The sequence below is a fragment of the Rhododendron vialii genome, chromosome 4a (assembly GCF_030253575.1).
Source record: "Rhododendron vialii isolate Sample 1 chromosome 4a, ASM3025357v1".
NCBI lineage: Eukaryota > Viridiplantae > Streptophyta > Magnoliopsida > Ericales > Ericaceae > Rhododendron > Rhododendron vialii.
Window position 1 is genome coordinate 16,643,759 of NC_080560.1, and position 20,154 is coordinate 16,663,912.

Here is a 20,154-nt window from a genome sequence, read left to right on the forward strand (position 1 = left end):
GATCACAAAAAGTTATTTTATTACTCCTAAAATTCAATGTAATGCAGAATAGGAAGACAAGATGATTACAATACTAAACATAAAATGGAAGACCTTAGGTTTAAAGCTTGCATTTCGATTCATCATATTTTTGCCTCTCATTATTGAAATATGAACTCCTGGATCAAAAACTAAAGTTAACCACTTCGAAGAATTATTAAATATTAATATCATATTAAAAACGTATTTTTTCTTATTTTTATATTTTTATTGATGTTTTATTTTTAGATTTTCTAGGTTTGAAAAATCAATAATTCATAAATATTTGATAGAAAACAAAAATATTATATAAGACAAAAATATTGTAAACAATAATACTCCAAACCTAAATTCTGAATACTTCTCAAATGGAGATTTTCTAATTCCAAGGTATGCGAGATGAATATGATATACTCCAATTTACTATATACTCAATTAATGAACTTCAAATTAATAAATTGGTTCTTCTGACATTCGAAAATTAATTCTTTTTAGTACTTAAAAGTAAATAGATATCAATAAATTTTATCTTTTTCGTTCAAAACAACTCTTCCAATGTGTAAAAAAAAAAGTTATTTTATTCAAAATAAGTGAGTATTTAATTACTTTTGGCTCATTTTATCACATGTTTGGACAAACAACTGTTGATTGGGGTGTCATTGAAATATATATAGAAATTACAGGGGGTTTATTGTTATTTCTCATAAAAAGGGAATTTCTGTTATTAAGGTAAAGGTAAAATTTATTCAATAAAAAATGGTGTGGCTTTCAATATTTTCAAAAAGCTCCAAAAGAAAATGACGTATGAAGTTGCTTGGAATGCTCTGAACGTCATCTCTCCCTCTCTCTCTCTCTCTCTCTCTCTCTCTCGCCTTTGAAAGAGAGGAGCTTTGAAAGATTAGAGTTTTATACAGTGGGAAAATTGTTTAGTACTGTAGCTTTTTAAAATAAAGGGACTTGATTAATATACGGCCCAAAGTCAAATGGAGTCGGTTTTTATCTTCAAAAGCTTCAAAGCTAGGGGTTTGTGTTTGTTTTAGCTTCTGTGTATTGCTCAATTGGTACTTGGAGCTGTGATAAACTGAATATTTACCTAGTCTTGGATGAGGTATGCTTTTCCTCCCCTAATTATGGGTCTTTTGTGATTACGATTGTGTTAATTGGGCTTCGATTAAAAGTGGGTTGACTTTGGAATAAAGGGTTTATAGGGTTTTGCCATCTTCTTGTGTTTTTGTATTTTTTTTTCGTGTGATTCTGAGGGCATACTTTGCCGGTTGATTTGGTTTTGGAATTGGGTTCAGAGTTTATGTGGTGTTTATTGTGTGGAACTGGGTTTATGAAATTTAGTTGAATTATAGCGGTTTGTGGTAGATTCAAAATATTCTGGTTACTTGCTGGACGTAGTTGGTGATTTTGAGTTTCTGCTGCTTCATTTATTGCTGCCTTTGGTTTTACGGGTTTAAAGCTTACTCTGTGGGTTTTGGTTGTGGTATTCAAGGTGGAGTTGGTGGCAGTGATGATGGTGATTTATCGGCAGCAGAACATTGAAGGTCGGTACGAAAAATGATACAAGTGTCTCTGCCGTGATGCCGAGCTTTGTTCCTCAGATTACCATTCCAGAGACTATGTAAATCTTCATTCACAACTATCTTCTTATTTGTGCTGATCAGTTAGGATTTCTGTTAATTTGTTTAAGTTAGGCAATTGTTTGTCTTTGATTGCTCCGTTTCCACCTTTATCTGATGGTTACCTGTTGGGTTTTGGAGAACTTTCTCAACAGTGGTTGTAGTCGTGGGTATCACTGATGGCTGTTGTCATCTATTCACATCTTTGCATTGCTAATGGTCTCTTTGAACGTTGTTGTTGTTTTTTTTTTTATGTGAATATATGGGTAGGCGTTCATAGCATGGACATTTCAAAGGAAGCATTGTCTCCGTGTTGGTCGAAACGTAATTGGTGTTCAAATCCACGTGAACATATCACAAGTTTGAAAAACTTCATGGGGAGCAAATGTTCTAAATACCTACAACATGAATGATACCTATTTATCCTTCCTTTAAGAATTTTTAGTTCAAGGAACCCTCTAACTTAAACTTCGAAATTGTTTTCTTTTATGGAGATTGATACTGGGACGTGTGCTCAGATTTCTTTTCCATGAGATTTTTCTTGAACAGCTTCCATGAGGTTGAAGGTAGAAAATGAGTACTTATAATTTTGACATGTTATATAAAATGTATACTGCTTGTTGGAAGTTATGCCTTCACCATATCATATCCGTATCCTCATTTTATAAATGTTACAGGGTCAGCATACCCTTGTCGTGTTCTATTTGTGACAGATTCATATCCTCCTTTGCGAGAATTGGAATAATGTTGAGATGGTAGGTTGATGCAATCCATATGTAGATATGGTATGACAAAAGACTAGTACGAAATAAAGTAGCAGGCAATTTCATCATTCATGCCACATTTCAAGAAGGAAACTAAGGTTGATCCCTGTAAATCTCACACATTTGTGATCTCTCTCGAGTTTTTCTCTCTCTCCCTCCCGAAACCCTAGCCTCCACATTTACCTTTCTTCTCCCTTCCCCTCCCCTCTCCCATAGGGTTTCACAACCCTAATACGTTGGCGGGAGGGAAAGGCCATGATACTAGTTCTCAATCTCCTTGGTTTGTGTTTCTCGTGTCTCTTCAGATCAATGACTTGTCGTTTGATTTGTGAGAGTTTTGTCTCTCCTTTCTGTGACAGTTTTGTCTCTCCTTTTTGTGAGAGCTTTTAATTTCGTCTTTGGTCGAAGATTATGTCTACAGATCGGTATCGGTTTCTTTCAGATGATGTTGCTTCACAACTGCATCCGTTTCAACAGTGCTCTACTACCCCCGCATGATGTTTTGGTTGGAGCAACTCATGATGGCTTGTCAGATCTGTAGCTTTGGGAGTCATTGGCGCGTTTATACTTGGTTGGAGTTCCTCTGATCGTTTGGATATTTGTTGTCTTTTTTTTTTACTAGCACTTTTATCTCTTTTTGAGACTTCTAGGAAATATGAAATTTATGCAGAATGTTCGTCAGGCGATGCTTGGGTTGGGGTGAAAGACATCAACCGCCTTATACTTTTCTCGTTTTTTTACCAGTTACACGATTAGTTTGGCTTTGTCGAAGACATTTGTAATGAATTCTGTATTGTAAATGCCGTTAGGCTTATATCAATACAACTTCTCACTTTTGTCAAAAAAGAATGTCCTTTTTATCGGTAGGTTTATAATAGAGCATATTCTGCAAAAGAGGGAGCTCAAATATAATGGCTTGGTTATGCCCGAATTGCGTACTTCCTGCCAAAGCGTGCAAACATGGTCATATGTATAAACATCATACGAAACGAGTAACAAACCTACAAAAATATACTTCCTCTTGTAGCAGCATACACAACACTTGGAAAATTCATTTGGTCAAGCTTCTTCCAGCCAAAGCCTTCTATTTGAAATTTTAACTTCCAACAAATTTGTGTTGCTACCACGGAAGAATTGATCTAAGCATCTCAGAATCTTTTTCTAACATCATATGAAGAGTGAAGAACTATTGACTTATTATCTCCATGATCATTTTCAAAATCTACTATTGTGTGCCCTAAAAAATGGTAAATTAAGCTTCAAAAACTATTCTCTTAACTAAGGGAAGCCGGGAACTGTAATTTAAGGACTTATAAATAAACCTTTACACCTGATTGATGCTGATTGACACCCTGTATGCGGTAGTTGTCATATTCTAGTTTTGTACTGGTGCACATAGAGCCTTAGCCATTTCAACTATTTACATAATTGAAACTGCCACCATTGCAAAATTGAAGTGTTGATCACCATTACCTGCATGTCTTGTGCATATCTTGCTGTTAGACTTGAACTTGCTTTTCCACTATCTCCTTTATGTGTGCCTCAAAACATGGACGTAGTTTCACTAGTTATGAAGTTTTGGTTTCTTCAGTTTTTTCGGGCGTCAAAGGACCTGAAATGTGATCCAGCAATCTTGTGAATAGGTTATTCTAGCTTGTAAGTGCTGCAGAAATTGAAAGTGGTTTGATACAAAGGAGTGTGTCGGGGCAAGGGAACCTTTGGTAATTGTCACTAGGAATTCTTGGTTGTGTACTGTTCTTGTGATTTTTTTTTTCCATGGAGAAGGAAAGAAAGGTTGATGGAAAACTGTAATTTCTGAATTGCATTAATCTGTGGTGGCAATCTAGTGGTTCTCATAAGTTGTGGCTTTTTCAGTGGCACAGAGGGAGGCACCATCCATTCTTCTCGAATTTCTGACTTCAGGGCGCTTGAGCAATCTCTCGGATTTCGCATAGCTGAAGCTGCTAACATTGGTAGAAGTATGTATTTGGAGTTATACTTTCCTACTTTTCTAGGACTCTTTTATTGGTACATAACAATTGTCAACTAGTAACTTTGAATCTTGTTCTTGCCTTCGCCTCTTTAAACTCCAAGTTTGGTTAACCTGATCATACATCACTACATGCCCTGCTGGACTTTTGCAGTTAAATTGGCTGCTATCTTGTTTTTATCTGGCCCAACTCAAATATTCCTATGCACAGAAATTAAGAATGATACGCTTATGGAACACAAAAGACCTACTAGAGAAGCAAAGAAAGTCAAGAAGGAATTCCAGAGCAATCGGCGTTGGAATATTCTTGATTGCTTGGATAAAACTTAGTTAATGACTAGAAACTCCATTAAGAGCTGAAGGCAGAAAACTGTCAGTGACTTGTTATAAGGGCATGCTGGTGGGTGGTCATTTCCATTGATCCCTGGGAATCCACTTCAGAAGTGTTTTTGTTTGAAGTCTAATAGACCTATTCAAATGCGTACATGTCCCGTATTCGAATCCATACTTAGAAGGGAGAAGAAGTCTAGCTCTTTATTTATCAACTTTTTACCTGTTAATAATAAGATTTTCCTTTTTACTCCGTACTATCTAATTGTGGCTTTATTGATATAATATTGGAGTATAATATATTTTATCATTGACGTTGTTTCTCTGTCATAGCTGATCCTAGTTTCTTAGGTTTAATTGTATCATACCCGTATTGCATATCCGTATCTCTGTGCTTTCTAGACATGTTCTAGGTTGTACTTTCAATGGCATTGTGTTTTTGAACAAAGTTGATCTTGTATGGAGATTGGGGTTTTGGTGCTTATTTACCTCTATTGTTCTTTTTTGTTTCCCCATAATCTGACCATTTATTTGACTGACCATTTTGTTCTCTTCAGACACTTTATCCCAACCATCAAGTTCAAGTAGTCCTCTAGGAGGCTCTGATTTCCAGTTTGGCTCATTCAATAAGGTAAATTTGTTCTCTACCTATTTGTTTGTGATTCCAAACTTAATCAAAATCGAAAGTTTCTTCATTGTATGGTCTTACTCTTTTGGATATCCAGTCACTTGCTTCCTTCAATTCAAATTTATCTGCTGCTATTGCGGGATCTCAGACGCTACTGTTGCAAAAGGGACAGCAGCCAAACTTTGTTACTTCATCTGGCAGTCAACGTGAGAACGAAGAGGAACTGAATATGGAAGACGCCAGTCCTCGAACAGATACCTCAACAGATGGAGATGCAGAGGACAGAAATCAGGGGGTATGTATATTAAAATTTTTGATATCTAAGGGTGCATTTGGTAACGTTTATGTTTCCTGTTTTCTGTTGACGCGTGCCTATGCAATTGGGTCGAATGATTCTAGTTTTTCTTTTTCTTTTTTGGTGAAAACACGTAAATTGTGTTTTGTGTGTTTTCAAAAAAAATGGGAAAACACACCAATGGTGTTTTCCCTTGTTTAGTTGACGTGTGCCTATGCAGTTAGGAAAACACACAAATGGAGTTTTTGTGTGCCTATACTTTTGTTGACGTGAGCCTATGCAATTGGGTCAAATGATTCTAGTTTTTTTTGATAACCTGATATTTTGGCCAGTTTGCGTGTACCTCAACTAATTCCCGGGGGCCTTGAAGTTAACAACCGGGCAAACCCTCAGTAACCTCGTATAGGTCAAATGGTTTTAGTTGATGGGTGTAGAAGGTTGGCTGTCCGTGAAATACATTTTTTTTTTATCAGCAAAGAAAGGTTTCCATATCATTAATAATAATGATACAAAACAGAGACCCTGTTGTGATACACCAGGGAACATCATGCACACAAACGGTAGTACCGCACCTATCACTACACCTCACATCACCTCACATTTTTTTTAAAACAAAACAAAGAAAAAACACCCAAAAGTTGGTAAGGCACCAACGCACACCAAAAAGGAACCCAACCCAAACAAGTGGGCTAGGCCCAAACCCCCAAACCTAACAGCAAAGAAAACCAAAACACCTAAACCCTAAACCCTAAACCTAACACCTGCCACCCCCAACGGCAAACCATCACCACCGCCTCCGCAAATCCGAGAACCACTGGAAGACAAAACCAACCAACATTCCGGCCAAAACCACAAACTCTGCCGTTGTCCAAGAGCCCATAACCACATCCCACCTCCATCTATAGCCACCAAAGCTGACAAAACGATGATGCACGCTCACGCCCTCCACCGAACATCCAGAGCACAAAGAAACGACCACAGAACAGAAGCGGCACGACCAGAGAGGAAGATTGGAACCACTAGTGGCCGTGGTAACCCCTCGCCATTAAGCATAAACCAGTTCATCCCAGGAAAAAGAACTAGCAGGAGAACCCACACGCCCAAAACAACGACCACCACCTGCAGCCGAAACCACCAAGCTGTTAAGCTTAAGATCGGATCCAACCAAGGAAAGAAACCAACGGGCAACGACGGATCAGGGATCTCCGTCGGAAGGAACGCGGAAGACAGAGAAGAGGAAGGCACAGAAGAAAGCAAAGAGAAGGGAGGGAGAGCACCTGGGGGGAAGAGGAGGAGGCGCCTCCCCCCGGCCCAAAAGCAGAAAACCAAACGGCGGTGAACCAAGAGAAAGTCGGGACTGGTTCTAGAGAGAGAAAGGGGCAGACTTTAAAAGTTGTCAGCACATGCAGATTACTGCTCAGTCAAATACTTATTACTGAGTTAAAGATTGATCGATTTTATTCGTCTGTAGTTGGAAATTTTATTCTGTGTTTGGATGAGTTTTTAAGAAATTTTTTTGGGTTATGAGTGGAGAGAGAAATAGAGTAATGATTGGAAGTAGGGGTAATGAGAGAGAGATGAGAATAATGATTGAAGATAGGGGTAATGAGTGGAGAGTAATGATTGAAAGTAGGGGTAATGAGTATTTTTTGAGTTGGAAATTTTTTTCCAAACATCAAACTGAGCAAGGCATTATTCTGTTTATTATTCTCTCATATGTTTCAATTGTAAGGACGGCAAACAAAAAAACAAAATGGTACACCAAACATGTTTTATGTTATTTTCATTTTCAACTGTTTACAAAAAATGTACATTTTTTTGTTTTTGTTTTTCTTAAAAATAAACATGATTCTACTTTCAGTTTTTTACAAACTCAAAACGTTTCCAAACGCCCCCTAAATGTTTAGCCTTTGCTCTATGGCACACGTGAGATGCGACAACAAGTAATGGTTGTTCCATGCCATAGTTGTATTATTTCATTTTATCTTTATCTTTGCCTTTTAGTTTTATCTTTTATTTTTTCAGTAATAGTTTAGAAAACAGTAATAACTAATAAGGTTTGGCAGTGCAAAGCTGCAAATACTCTTAGTTTGCTGGGCACATAGGAGTTTTCTGTGTGTTTGTAATGGTCAAAAGATATAGGTTATCGAGAAAGTTCTCTTTGTTAAAAACAAGCATGTAAACAGTGTTTAGAGAGAAGAAGTTGGGAAGAGTTGATATCAGTTTTTGTTCGCTTTGAAATATTGCAGTGAAAATGATGTGGTTTTGTGGCTGGAGTCACCTTATGATAAAGAGATCAAGAGTCAGAGTGAATTTAGTGTGTTTGTGTGTGTGTACACACACACACTTACTTTGACACAGTTTTAAAAACCGGGACCAAACTGTATTACTAAAAAATCGAACCAAATCATTTGGTTTGGATTGGATCTTAGTTATAGGAACCTCCTATGTGGGTGGTGAATCCACCTCGGAGCCTCGCTCCCGCGCTCCTTCCTAGGAACCTTGCTCCCATTGAGAAAGGAACCCGCTCCCAATTAGGATAGTGTGGCATAACATATGGGAGAGAAAACTGATCCATATTACTGAATATTGAGAGTATATATGGTTACAATGCTATCACAAACTTAAATAGAGAAAAGCCTAGAAATCTATACCTAAAATGGAAGATTACAAAGAGATATGATTATGATATTATCACGATACGATTCTATGCCTAAAATACAAGATATGACGAGATCACGATGCATAATACTTTCGCACCGTCCCTCAAACTCATGATGCGAGCCTGGAGATTGTTATTAGAGATGAGGAAAAGTGTATAGGGTGTTAATGAACCCTTACACATATACCTTTATTTATATTACTCTGGAGAGTTACACATACATAAGATAGACGATGTGGGACAAACCCACTTTCTCTAATAAACACTTCTAACACTCCCCCTCAAGCTGGAGAATAGATATCACAAATTCCCAGCTTGTTACATAAAAATTCTAAACGAGGTTTAAACAGTGATTTAGTAAAAACATCTGCTATCTGAGCACCTGTGGACACAAAAGGCATAGCCAACACACCAGCATCAACCTTCTCTCGAACGATATGACAATCTACCTCAATATGTTTGGTTCTCTCATGAAACACAGGGTTCGAAGCGATATGTATTGCCGCCTGATTGTCACAATACATAGGAATGGGTAACTGCACCCGAAATCCCAGCTCCTCAAGAAATGATCTCAACCAAACAACTTCACATGTAGTATGAGCCATGGCACGATACTCTGCTTCTGCACTAGACCTTGCAACAACAGTCTGTTTCTTACTTTTCCAAGTAACTAAGTTGCCACCAACAAATGTACAGTAACCAGTTGTTGAACGTCTATCAGAAGGTGACCCTGCCCAATCTGCATCAGTAAATGCCTCAACACGCAAATGACCATTGGAACGGTAAAATAAACCACGTCCAGGATGAGCCTTAAGATACTTCACAATACGAATACAAGCTTCCCAATGTGGAAGACGAGGAGCAGACATAAACTGACTCACCATACTAACAGCAAATGAGATATCAGGACGTGTATTGGTAAGATAATTCAACTTACCAACCAAGCAACGATATTGGTCTGGATGAGAAAATTCCTCCCCCGATCAACGCAAAGTTTGACATTAGGATCCATTGGAGTCTCCACAGGTTTGGCTCCGAGCAAACCTGTCTCCTCTAGAATATCCAACACATATTTCCTCTGGGACAAACTAATCCCATCCTTTGACCTTGCTACCTCAATACCCAAGAAATATCGTAGCTTACCCAAGTCTTTAGTGTGAAACTGACTATGTAAGAACTGTTTCAACTCACCAATCCCTTTCTGATCATCTCCAGTAATAATAATGTCATCTACATAGACAATGAGCAATACTTTCCCTCGAGCCGACATAAGGGAAAACACAGAATGATCTGATGGACTTCGATGCATGCCAAATCTCAAAATAGCCTCACTAAACTTGCCAAACCACGCTCGAGGAGATTGCTTAAGTCCATAAAGTGCCTTGCGAAGACGACATACCTTATGATGCTCCCCCTGAGCAACAAACCCAGGTGGTTGCTCCATATAGACTTCCTCCTGGAGATCGCCATGGAGAAAGGCATTTTTGACATCAAGCTGATACAACGGCCAGCCAAGAGTGGCGGCAAGAGAAATAAGAATTCGCACAGAGCCAAGCTTGGCAACAGGAGAGAACGTTTCGGAATAATCAATACCATAAGTTTGGGTGTAGCCTTTAGCAACCAGGCGAGCTTTGTGACGCTCAATAGTGCCATCAGGTAGATACTTGACAGTATAGACCCAACGACAGCCAACAGTAGATTTCCCAGCAGGAAGAGTAACCAACTCCCATGTGCCATTAGTATGAAGAGCAGACATTTCATCCACCATAGCTATCCGCCACTCAGACCGAGATAATGCCTCCTGAACAGTTTTAGGAACAAAAACGGAGGAAACAGTAGTAGTGAAAGCACGAAGGGATGGAGAGAGATGAGCATAAGAGAGAAACCGAGAAATAGGATGAGAAGTGCTAGAGAGATTAGAAAAACCATATTTTGCCGGGGGACGACGATTCTCACGAGTCGGATATCGAGGAGCAGGTGGATCCGGCGACGGGGAAGAAGACGGAGACGTGGGCACTGAGAGTTCGCCAGACTGTAATGGTTCTGTAGGCGGAGGTGGTGGCGGTGCTTGAGGCGGTGGCGGTGCTGATGCTGGGAAACGACGAACATATACCTGCAAAGGTTGGGGTGAAACAGTGCCAGTAGGAACAACCATAGGTAATACAGATTCGAGTGTAATAAGATCATTGATAGCAACAGGGTCCGAATAATATGGCAAGGACTCATTGAACGTGACATCAGCACAGACAAAGTGACGACGTAAAGTAGGAGAGTAACATCGATAGCCTTTCTGGGTGTGTGAGTATCCCAGAAAGATACACCTAAAAGATCGAGGATCAAGTTTACTCCTATCAGGATCAAGAGCATGAACATAACTAGTGCACCCAAAAACTCGAGGGGGTAAAGAGTGGAGAGGCTGACCGGGAAACAAGACCGTATGAGGAACCTTACCACCTAAGATCGTAGAGGGCATACGGTTGATTAGATAACATGCAGTGAGAACGGCGTCACTCCAATACGACCTAGGAACCTGCATTTGAAATAATAAGGCACGCATAACCTCGGACAAGTGCCGAATCTTGCGCTCAGCAACTCCATTTTGTTGTGGAGTCCGAGAGCACGACGATTGGTGAATAATGCCATGATCATCGAAAAAATGAGAAAGAAGATGGTGAAAATATTCACGGGCATTATCAGAACGAAATATCTTAACACAAGTATCAAACTGATTTTTGACTTCCATGTAAAAAGTTTTAAAAATAGATTTCAATTCAGACCGCTCTTTCATTAGATAAAGATATGTAAGACGAGAAAAGTCATCCACAAAAATAACATAATACTGAAAACCAGAAACACTAGGCACATGAATAGGCCCCCAAATGTCTGAATGAACTAACTGAAAAGGACGCGACGCACAACGCTCAACCCTAGGTAAAAAAGAGACTCTACGGTGTTTACTAAACTCACAAACTTCACAAACCAACTTATTAATGGAACGACAGGAGGGCACAAGGTGCTTCAAACTCTGAAGAGAGGGATGACCAAGACGACAGTGCTGTTGGTATGGAGACTCTGATGTCTGAAGAGCTACAGGCTGAGAAACAGTCAAGTAATATAAGCCACCTCGCTCAATGCCCCCACCAATCTTCCTCCCCGTCTTGAGATCCTGAAAAACACAGCCATGAGGAAGAAATGTGACGGAACAATTTAAAGATTTTGTAAGACGACTCACAGACATAAGATTAAACGGGAAACGAGGAACATGTAATACAGATGATAAAGTAAAAGAGGAAGTGACAGGAACTGAACCGAAGCCAGTAACAACAGTGGTAGAGCCATCGGCTAAGGTGACATGAGATGTTTTACCAACCGGTTGGTGATCAAAGAAAGCAGATGTACCAGTCATATGATCTGTGGCTCCTGAGTCAATAACCCAAGTAGAGGAAGAACATGAGGCAACACAAGCAACGGATGAACCGGTCTGAGCGAGCGTAGTAGTAGAGGATCCTGTCGCAGCCTGAAATGACAAAAAACGTTGGTACTCCTCGGCTGAAATAGCCACATCGGCAGAGGATGGAGTAAACTGTTCAGTATCCTGAGAGATAGTAGCCTGATAAGCCTGGGGAAAGCCGTGAAGATTATAACAGAACTCCACCGTATGATTTGTTCCCCAACAATGAGTGCAAAATCTTGAATCACAGCCGCGACCGTGGCCACCCCCCCCTGATATGCGACCCCCACGATTATCAAAACCAGAGTCACAGCCACCAAAGCCACGACCACGACCAAAACTACGACCTCCAGAATCACGACCACGACCTCCAAACCCAGAATCACGGCCGCCAAAGCCACGACCACTCACCCCATAATTGCGGCCACGACTACTAAATCCAGAATCACGACTGCGACCGCGACCATGGCTGACAGACAAAGCAGAGCTGTCAGAAATAGCGGAAGACAAAGCAGAACGACCAGAAGTCGGTGCAGAAATAGACGATGACTGTCGGAGACGATTGAATACCTCGCTGAGTGGAGGTAAGTCACGATTTCCCAAAATCTGATTACCCACAGGGCCAAAAGTGGATGATGCACCGGATAAAAAACGAGTAACCCTCATACGTTCACGATGGCGCCGTATAACCTGAATATCAGCAGTAAGTGGCTCACATATATCCAATTCATTACAAATGCGCCGAAACTTAGCATAATAATCCTCAAAAGAATCATCACCCTGAGATATATTAAAGAAAGACTGATGAAGATCATATGTGCGACGGAGATTGTCGACACCTGAATACAACTCCTGTGCCTGTGTCCACACCTCTCTAGCTGTATCACAGAACATCAGCGTACTAGCAACATGTTCCGTCATACTATTCCATAATTCTGAACGAACACGGGCATCAACAGCTTTCCATGCCCTATATGTAGGTTCAGCAGTAGCAGAAGGCTCATCAGTCAAAAAAGAGTCCTCAGACTGACCCATATAATACACCTCAACAGCTTTAGCCCAAAGAACATAATTGCCTCCATTTAATGGTGTGGAGGTAATAGGGCGCCTCTCGCGAGACCAAGAACCACTTGATACGCTACCAACAGGAGTAGAATTAGGGCTAGAAACAGTACCAGAATCAGAATCCTTCTTCTCAAACATTCTATCGAACAATGGAGGGGTAACAACCAATAACTAGCAAATAACCAGTACGCAACCAAAGCAAAATACCGAGAACTACTGATCAACAAAATCAACTAATAGACTAACATCGAACCAGTCACCAGGCTGGATAGATACCCGATATCAACAACCCCAACATAATATATTCTTCACAACCACTAGTCCACCACATGACGGAGATACTTGACAAGAACAGTATAGAAAATAGTTACCAGAATGAGAGAAACATCAACGGAAATTGCAAAGACGAGAAAACAGGGTTGGTGATGAAGATGGTCGCCGAAACAGGGATGAACAGTAACTGTAAAGGCGATGAACAGTAACGTCGGGAACAGTAACTCGTGAACAGTACGCGATGAACAGTAATCGTGAACGTGAACAGTACGCGGTGAACAGTAATCGTGAACAGTACGCAATGAACAGTAATCGTGAACTAGGATTAGGGTTAGGGTTAAGGCACGCAATGAACAGTAATCGTGAACTAGGATTAGGGTTAGGGTTAAGGCAGAGGCTAGGGTATGGTTTAGGACTAAGGTTAAGATGGTGGTGTATTAGGATTGTGGTGGTTTAGGATTAGGGTTAAGGTTAGGCTCTGATACCATGTTATTAGAGATGAGGAAAAGTGTATAGAGTGTTAATGAACCCTTACACATATACCTTTATTTATATTACTCTGGAGAGTTACACATACATAAGATAGACGATGTGGGACAAACCCACTTTCTCTAATAAACACTTCTAACAGAGATTATCATGAGTTTGCCAAGAAAGTAGCAAAACCAAGCAGTGGTGTGCGCCAATCAGAGGTCCAAAACCGAGTGCCACAACCTGCAAAACTTGAGACTTTTCAAACGGAGCCGCAACTATGTTGACTAGTACCAAACTCTGCAGAAACCTGCTGCTGATGACAGATTGCGGTGAGCAGTGCCGCAGTGAACAGATGGCTGATGTGAGAGAAGATAGAATGGGTGGGAGGAGGAGAAGATGCAAAGAGAAAGATGCAAACATTACCGAATAAAGCATAAGAGTGCCAAAGCCGAACAAATATCAAATGCAGAACAGATGCAAATATCAGAATAGTTGCCAAACAGAGGCAAAGTAAAGGAAACAAAAAGTTTCAGATGCCAAATAGATGCAGAGTAGAGGAAGAACAAATGCAGATTCAGAAGATACATATTCAAAAGATGAAGATTCGGATGATTTTCGAGAAGAGAGAGTTCCATACAGATTTTAGATGCAAAACCAGAGAAACACAGTCAGGAATAAGAAATACAGAACTACAAAGATGCGAAATCAAAAAAACGTAGCCTCAAATAATGCGAAAGCGAATAAACAGCAGTACCAGAGTTTTCAGAGGACAGATTAAGAAGAGAGAGAGAGACTGAATAGAGAGATCGGCTCATAGAGAAGCGAAGAGAAGAGAAGAGAAGAGGAAGATCGATAATAGAGAATGCTATGGTGGTGGCAAATCTGATACCATATGACAAAACAGATGAGTGCCCGGTGGATGGCAGCAAGGCATAAGCTGCCCGCCGGAAAACAAATATCCCACAGGCCTAGATCTTAGGCTCTGATACCATGTGACATAACATATGGGAGAGAAAACTGCTCCGTATTACTGAATATTGAGAGTATATATGGTTACAATGCTAACACAAATTTAAATAGAGAAAAGCCTAGAAATCTATACCTAAAAAATATATGATTACGATATTATCACGATAATTCGATATGATTCTACGGCTAAAATACAAGATACGACGAGATCACGGTGCATAATACTTTCACAGATAGAACCTCTTAGGCATGTAAATCCCAAAAGAAACAAAAATAAAAGACACCAAGAGAAAAGACAAAGTAGTGATAAGATGTTATAAAAATATTAACTTAAATTTGCTCAATTACTTAATATAACCATATAATATTACTTAGTCGCTTAGACAATCTTTGCAATTGACATGAATGACGCATAATAATATTTACTTGCATTACATATTTTCATGTATTACGTTTACGCCTAAACGCTCCCCATCCCGAAAGAGGAACTCATATAATCCTCCGCCACCGATCCCGCCCCCGTTTCGTGCAACTAAGATATGGAGAACAGCTGGAATCACATATTAAAATTATAAACATTTTTATGTTTAACAATTTAAGTGGTAGAATAATATTTTCTTTTTGACATTTAACTATAGTAAAATACATACAAATATCTTAACTTTAATATTTTTTCCTAAACGCTCCTGACGGCGCTCCCACACTTCTATGATCATCTGCTCCTGCTTTGTGCAACCAAGGATTGGAATCACGGTTTAATGGTTATTTTGCTCACCCCTACTTCCCTGTCTATTTGTAGTAGTATCACTAAATGGGCATTTGTTAGTGTCTTTACCTAGCAGCACTTTCTATGTTGATTTCATATTTTGTAACTGGAGCGCTGATACATCTTCCTTATTTGGAAGAGCTGGCCTCTGGAATATGTTAGTTGTTAACTTCAAATAGTTCTTTCCTGTACAGTATGAAATGGGTATATCAAATGCTATTGCGGCCTCCGATTCCAGTGACAGATCAAAGGACAAAACATTGGATCAGAAGGTTACACCATTTAGACTTGTAATGTTCATAATATCTCAGCTGGTACGATAATTTTTACTAACCTTTTTTTTTTGCTTCTCGTTTTCTTTCTGAAACAATTACTTTCAGACATTAAGGAGGCTTGCTCAGAATCGTGAAGCTGCCAGAAAAAGCCGATTGAGAAAAAAAGTAGGCTGTCTTACTTTAAAATGTCAAAATTCATTCACATTTCATGTATTGCTTGCTGTTTCTGTGAAAACATACGCATACTGGTAATTATATGTTTGGTAGACTTCCTCATGAAGTCATCTGTTTAAAGTGTGAAAAAATTTGCAATTGCGTTCGTAAATCCAAAGATATTAGAGTTTAACTTGTACTTTTCCCCGTTGTTCGCTTTGTAGGCCTATGTACAACAGTTGGAGAGTAGTCGGCTGAAGCTGACCCAACTTGAACAGGAGCTGCAGCGAGCCCGTCAGCAGGTTTATTTGTTTTATTTAGTTTATGTTGCAAATGTTTTGTATAATTTCTATTTTTCTGTTTATTTTCATCTATCAGGTGGAATACTGTGCTTTCCACACTTTTCGCTTATTTATTTGTTTTTTTTTCCCCAGGGAATATTCATTTCAAGCTCAGGAGATCAACCTCAGACTACAGCTGGAAATGGTATGGGTACCTTATTGTTCTACTCTTTCCGTTTTCAACTTGTGCGAGCTGTTTATTGGTCTGAGCAGTTCCTATTTTGGTGTTCTTATACTTCCTCAGCTTGTTCAGGCCAAAATTTGCTTGAATTGCATGCCTTGTTATGAGAGGATCGAGCAAGCTTTGGCTCCTCTTCATGTTGATCTATTTACATAATATTGTTGGTTCGGGGACAATCAGTAAGAAGTTGAGTGGGCTGGGCTCCATAAACATGTTTAAATACTGTTGCAGCTTTGGAAGGGTTATCACATTTTAGTAGGAAGTAGTTTAGCTACCAGTTGTTAGAAATTTGTTAACGGTTGTGTTTGGTTAGCATTTTAGTTTAGTTTTACAATCATTACTCTATTTCTTTCTCCAATCATTACCCTATTTCTCCAATTATTACTTTCTCATCTCTCTCCAATCATTACCCCTCTCTTCAATCATTACCCTATTTCTCTCTCCACCCACTACCAAAACTAAACTAAACTAAAATGCCAATCAAACATTACAGTTTCGGCTGTCAAGATTCAAGTGTAACACTTTAGCCACTATGACTAACCACCACCTTCACTAAACCACCTTCAGTGGTTGTGCACACACATACACACAGACAGTGGCCGCACTGGTCCAGGCACACAGACAACTTCAATCAGACACCTCTCTGATGCGCGCGCGAGCAAGCAGATGCACAATTGGTTTGGCTTTTTGGAAGCACACACAGATCACCACTTACCAGGTGTATAATTTCAGGAAGAAAGTTGGTGGCAGACGTGGTAAACCAGAATTTATCTCGACTGTTAATCTGTTTTTTTTTTCCTCCTGGGAAGGGAGGTACTGCTGAACTTCTTCGACTACTTTGGTGACTGGCTCTATGGTAGATTGTTCTTGCTCTGATTGTCGATTTTCTCTTGATTGGAGTTCCCTTTGGGTCCTACCACAATTGTGACTCACCACATATAGCTTTCTTTCTTAACTCTCCTCTGCTTGTATCGCTTCCCTCTTGGTGCTACTGTTCCTGTTATTGGATTTATGAAAGTGTGATGTTAATAGTAAATATGACCTTGCTGAGTATGCTTTTTTGTGCAGGGGCCTTGGCATTTGATGTAGAATATGCAAGATGGTTGGAAGAGCAAAATCGGCAGATAAACGAGCTTAGGACAGCCGTGAATTCACATGCAGGCGACACTGAGCTTCGCACTGTTGTGGACAGTGTCATCACACATTTTGATGATGTATTCAGGCTGAAAGGCAATGCAGCGAAGACTGATGTCTTCCACATCTTATCAGGAATGTGGAAAACGCCATCAGAGCGGTGTTTTATGTGGATTGGTGGCTTCCGCTCATCTGAACTTCTCAAAGTGAGACTCTGCTTGGCTCCTCTCTTTTTATCTTGTAAACTTTTTGGCGATTGACAACTAATAATCCATGAGTAGCAGAAAAACTTGTGGCATATGCATACATGAGTGTTCACTGTCCAAGATTGTTTCATGCAAACTTATTCTTTGAGGATGTGTAGTTGTTTTGATCGAGTCTAGGATTGGGCTAGAGATGAGATTAGTAGATATAGGAAGTATAGTTTTTTTTTTTTTTTTTTACAGTTCTTTTTGTCCAGGTGTGTTTCAAAATGTTTGCTGAACGTTTTCTTTTCCAATTTAATCATAACAAGGTACCAGTATGATATTTTGATACCAGGGTGTAGCGCCACCCCAGGAGAGATGCAGACCAGGCTCCGCTCAAGCAGAAGCTGGTCTCAGTGGCCTTAGGAAGTTGCAGGAGTGGTGTCACAAACCTAAGCTTTGAGTGAGGAGAGCAAGTACACTAACCACTTCTGCCCAGGGATTGATGGGGTCTGCCCTGTTGTTGTGATGGTGGGAGTAGATAGAGTTTTATTTCCCGTTTTAGTTTGGATCGGGTATGGTTTCAGGGCTCTAAGCTTCTCCCCACCTTTGCCCTGTTAATAGGATGATAATTACCTCTATGCCCCTTAATGTTCTCATACAGGAAATACCCAACAACGTGTTAGAGAGATACAGTTAGGATTTGCTTCTTTTTTCCGGTACACAACCATTGCCTTTTTTCTGCTTTTCTGGGGTTGTGTTATGTTCATTCAGTTTTCCTTATCGATTAAATCAAACATCAATGCAGCTCCTCGTGAATCAACTGGAGCCTTTAACTGAACAACAGTTAGTGGGCATCTTCAACCTACAGCAATCATCGCAGCAGGCGGAGGATGCTCTCTCACAGGGTATGGAAGCATTACAGCAATCTCTGGCTGAGACATTAGCCAATGGCTCTCCTAGTTCATCAGGATCTTCAGGAAACGTGGCAAATTATATGGGTCAAATGGCAATGGCCATGGGGAAGTTGGGAACTCTCGAAGGCTTTGTCCGCCAGGTTAGTTTCCATTTTTATAAATTTGTTTGGTAATCTTTTGTTTATCGTCTAGGGCTCCTATGTGCAGTGATTGGTTTATGAGAGCGCTTAATTAGCAATATAGTAACTTGGATGCTTATAATCGTTGCTTTCTGACAACCTCCTTTATGTTAACGTAGACAGATCAAGCTTAATCATATTGATGTTGCTTTGTCTTTGTTGCACTTGATAACAGAAATGGATAATGTGCATCAAACTAGGTGTACTTGGCCTAGGGTTTGAAGCATCACCTTCAAACAGCCTCTTTTCGTTTTTTGATTTAGCATATGGTTTCTTTTGTTGCATCTTTGTTCCATTTTTTAACGCAGCTATTCCACTTGATATTCGTAACAGTGTTGAGTAGTGGACATCTGACAAAGCCAAATCGTATTTTATGCGTTGTCAATTTATGTAACGCTGGTAATCAAGTTTTTCCTAGATGAGTCTATTTTCATAATTGGTCTCTTTTGGCTATTACCAGGCTGATAATTTGCGACAACAAACACTACAACAGATGCACCGCATTTTGACAACCAGACAATCAGCTCGTGCCCTCCTTGCAGTAAACGACTACTTCTCCCGTCTTCGAGCCCTTAGTTCTCTCTGGCTCGCTCGACCACGAGAGTGATGGACAATGGGTTCTCAATTGATCATACGATCTGGAAGTTGGGATCTAATTGGAGGACAAGTTTTGAAATGGATGATGGAGCAATACTAGGACAACACATTTTACGGTGCATGGGGCCGGGTTGATTTATTGTATTCACAACCCAATCTGCACATGTAAATTAATCATGTTGAGTCGGTGTTGTATGCATATTTCTTACATGTGGGTTATGTTGTTGATATCTAAAAGAACTAGGAAGGAATTGTAGCAGCAGTGGTTTTTCTTGTTTTGGATTTTACCTTTAGTTTGTATACCTAACCCGAATAAGTTCCAGCTGAAAAGGGATTTTATTTATGGTTTATTGTTCAGACATATTGCTGTAAGAAATGTTTCACCATTGATTCTCATGCTTTGATTGAATTTCGTAATTTGACAAGCACGCATTGTAGTTGAGATTTTCTGCATGTTGTCGCTGATGGATTGTTTTTGCCTTTGTCGAAAATTGTTGTCTTGGCTTTCGAAATTAAGGAAGAAGAAACGTTGTGCTCAGAATGTAATCAAACAGCTGTGGTTCCCATTCTTATTCCTCCAGAGAATTGTCTCCTAGAACCAAATGATGCATTGCCCCATGGATCCATCTTTGCGGTCTTCCCCTGATCACAAAACCTATCCAGGTTGAACTCTGGCTGATTCTCTGACACACAGGTCTCGTCCAATGATGCATTCCGTGGCCGACTGGCGTGCAGTAGTGATCCAAAGAAGGTTAGCCAATTGATCGGAATTGGGTTGGGAGTTTGACCTGGCGGAGCTTGCTAAAGGTTTTGAGTGCGGTATCCGGGATAATAAGTGGAGACTGCGAGATAGATGAGTGTATTGGAAATTGTGTTGAGAGA

At 39.9% G+C, this 20,154-nt stretch overlaps 1 protein-coding gene across 10 annotated transcripts; it reads left to right on the forward strand.

The window, feature by feature from the left end:
• The first annotated feature begins 803 nt into the window (after positions 1-803).
• Positions 804-19,666, forward strand: LOC131322275 (transcription factor TGAL1-like). 10 transcript variants are annotated; one of them, XM_058353533.1, is made up of 12 exons: positions 804-1,126; positions 1,517-1,645; positions 4,283-4,386; positions 5,285-5,358; positions 5,453-5,650; positions 15,505-15,582; positions 15,691-15,750; positions 15,963-16,040; positions 16,173-16,224; positions 17,329-17,600; positions 18,388-18,636; positions 19,136-19,666. In XM_058353533.1, the coding sequence occupies exons 2-12, from the start codon at positions 1,605-1,607 to the stop codon at positions 19,280-19,282; spliced, it is 1,353 nt and encodes a 450-aa protein (XP_058209516.1). In that variant the 5' UTR covers positions 804-1,126; positions 1,517-1,604; the 3' UTR covers positions 19,283-19,666. The 10 variants fall into 10 exon arrangements, with proteins under 10 accessions (XP_058209516.1, XP_058209519.1, XP_058209520.1 ...); XM_058353536.1 differs by having other exon boundaries at positions 817-1,126; positions 5,504-5,650; XM_058353537.1 differs by having other exon boundaries at positions 817-1,126; positions 5,522-5,650.
• Positions 19,667-20,154: the final 488 nt, after the last annotated feature.

Bases quoted from the DNA above. Each gene is read 5' to 3' on its own strand.
- LOC131322275 (XM_058353531.1), top strand. From the start codon at position 2,902: ATGATGTTTTGGTTGGAGCAACTCATGATGGCTTGTCAGATCTGTAGC. The intron at 2,979-4,282 runs GTTGGAGTTCCT...TGGCTTTTTCAG, and splicing joins CATTGGCGCGTTTATACTTG to TGGCACAGAGGGAGGCACCA. The intron at 16,225-17,328 runs GTATGGGTACCT...TTTTTTGTGCAG, and splicing joins TCAGACTACAGCTGGAAATG to GGGCCTTGGCATTTGATGTA.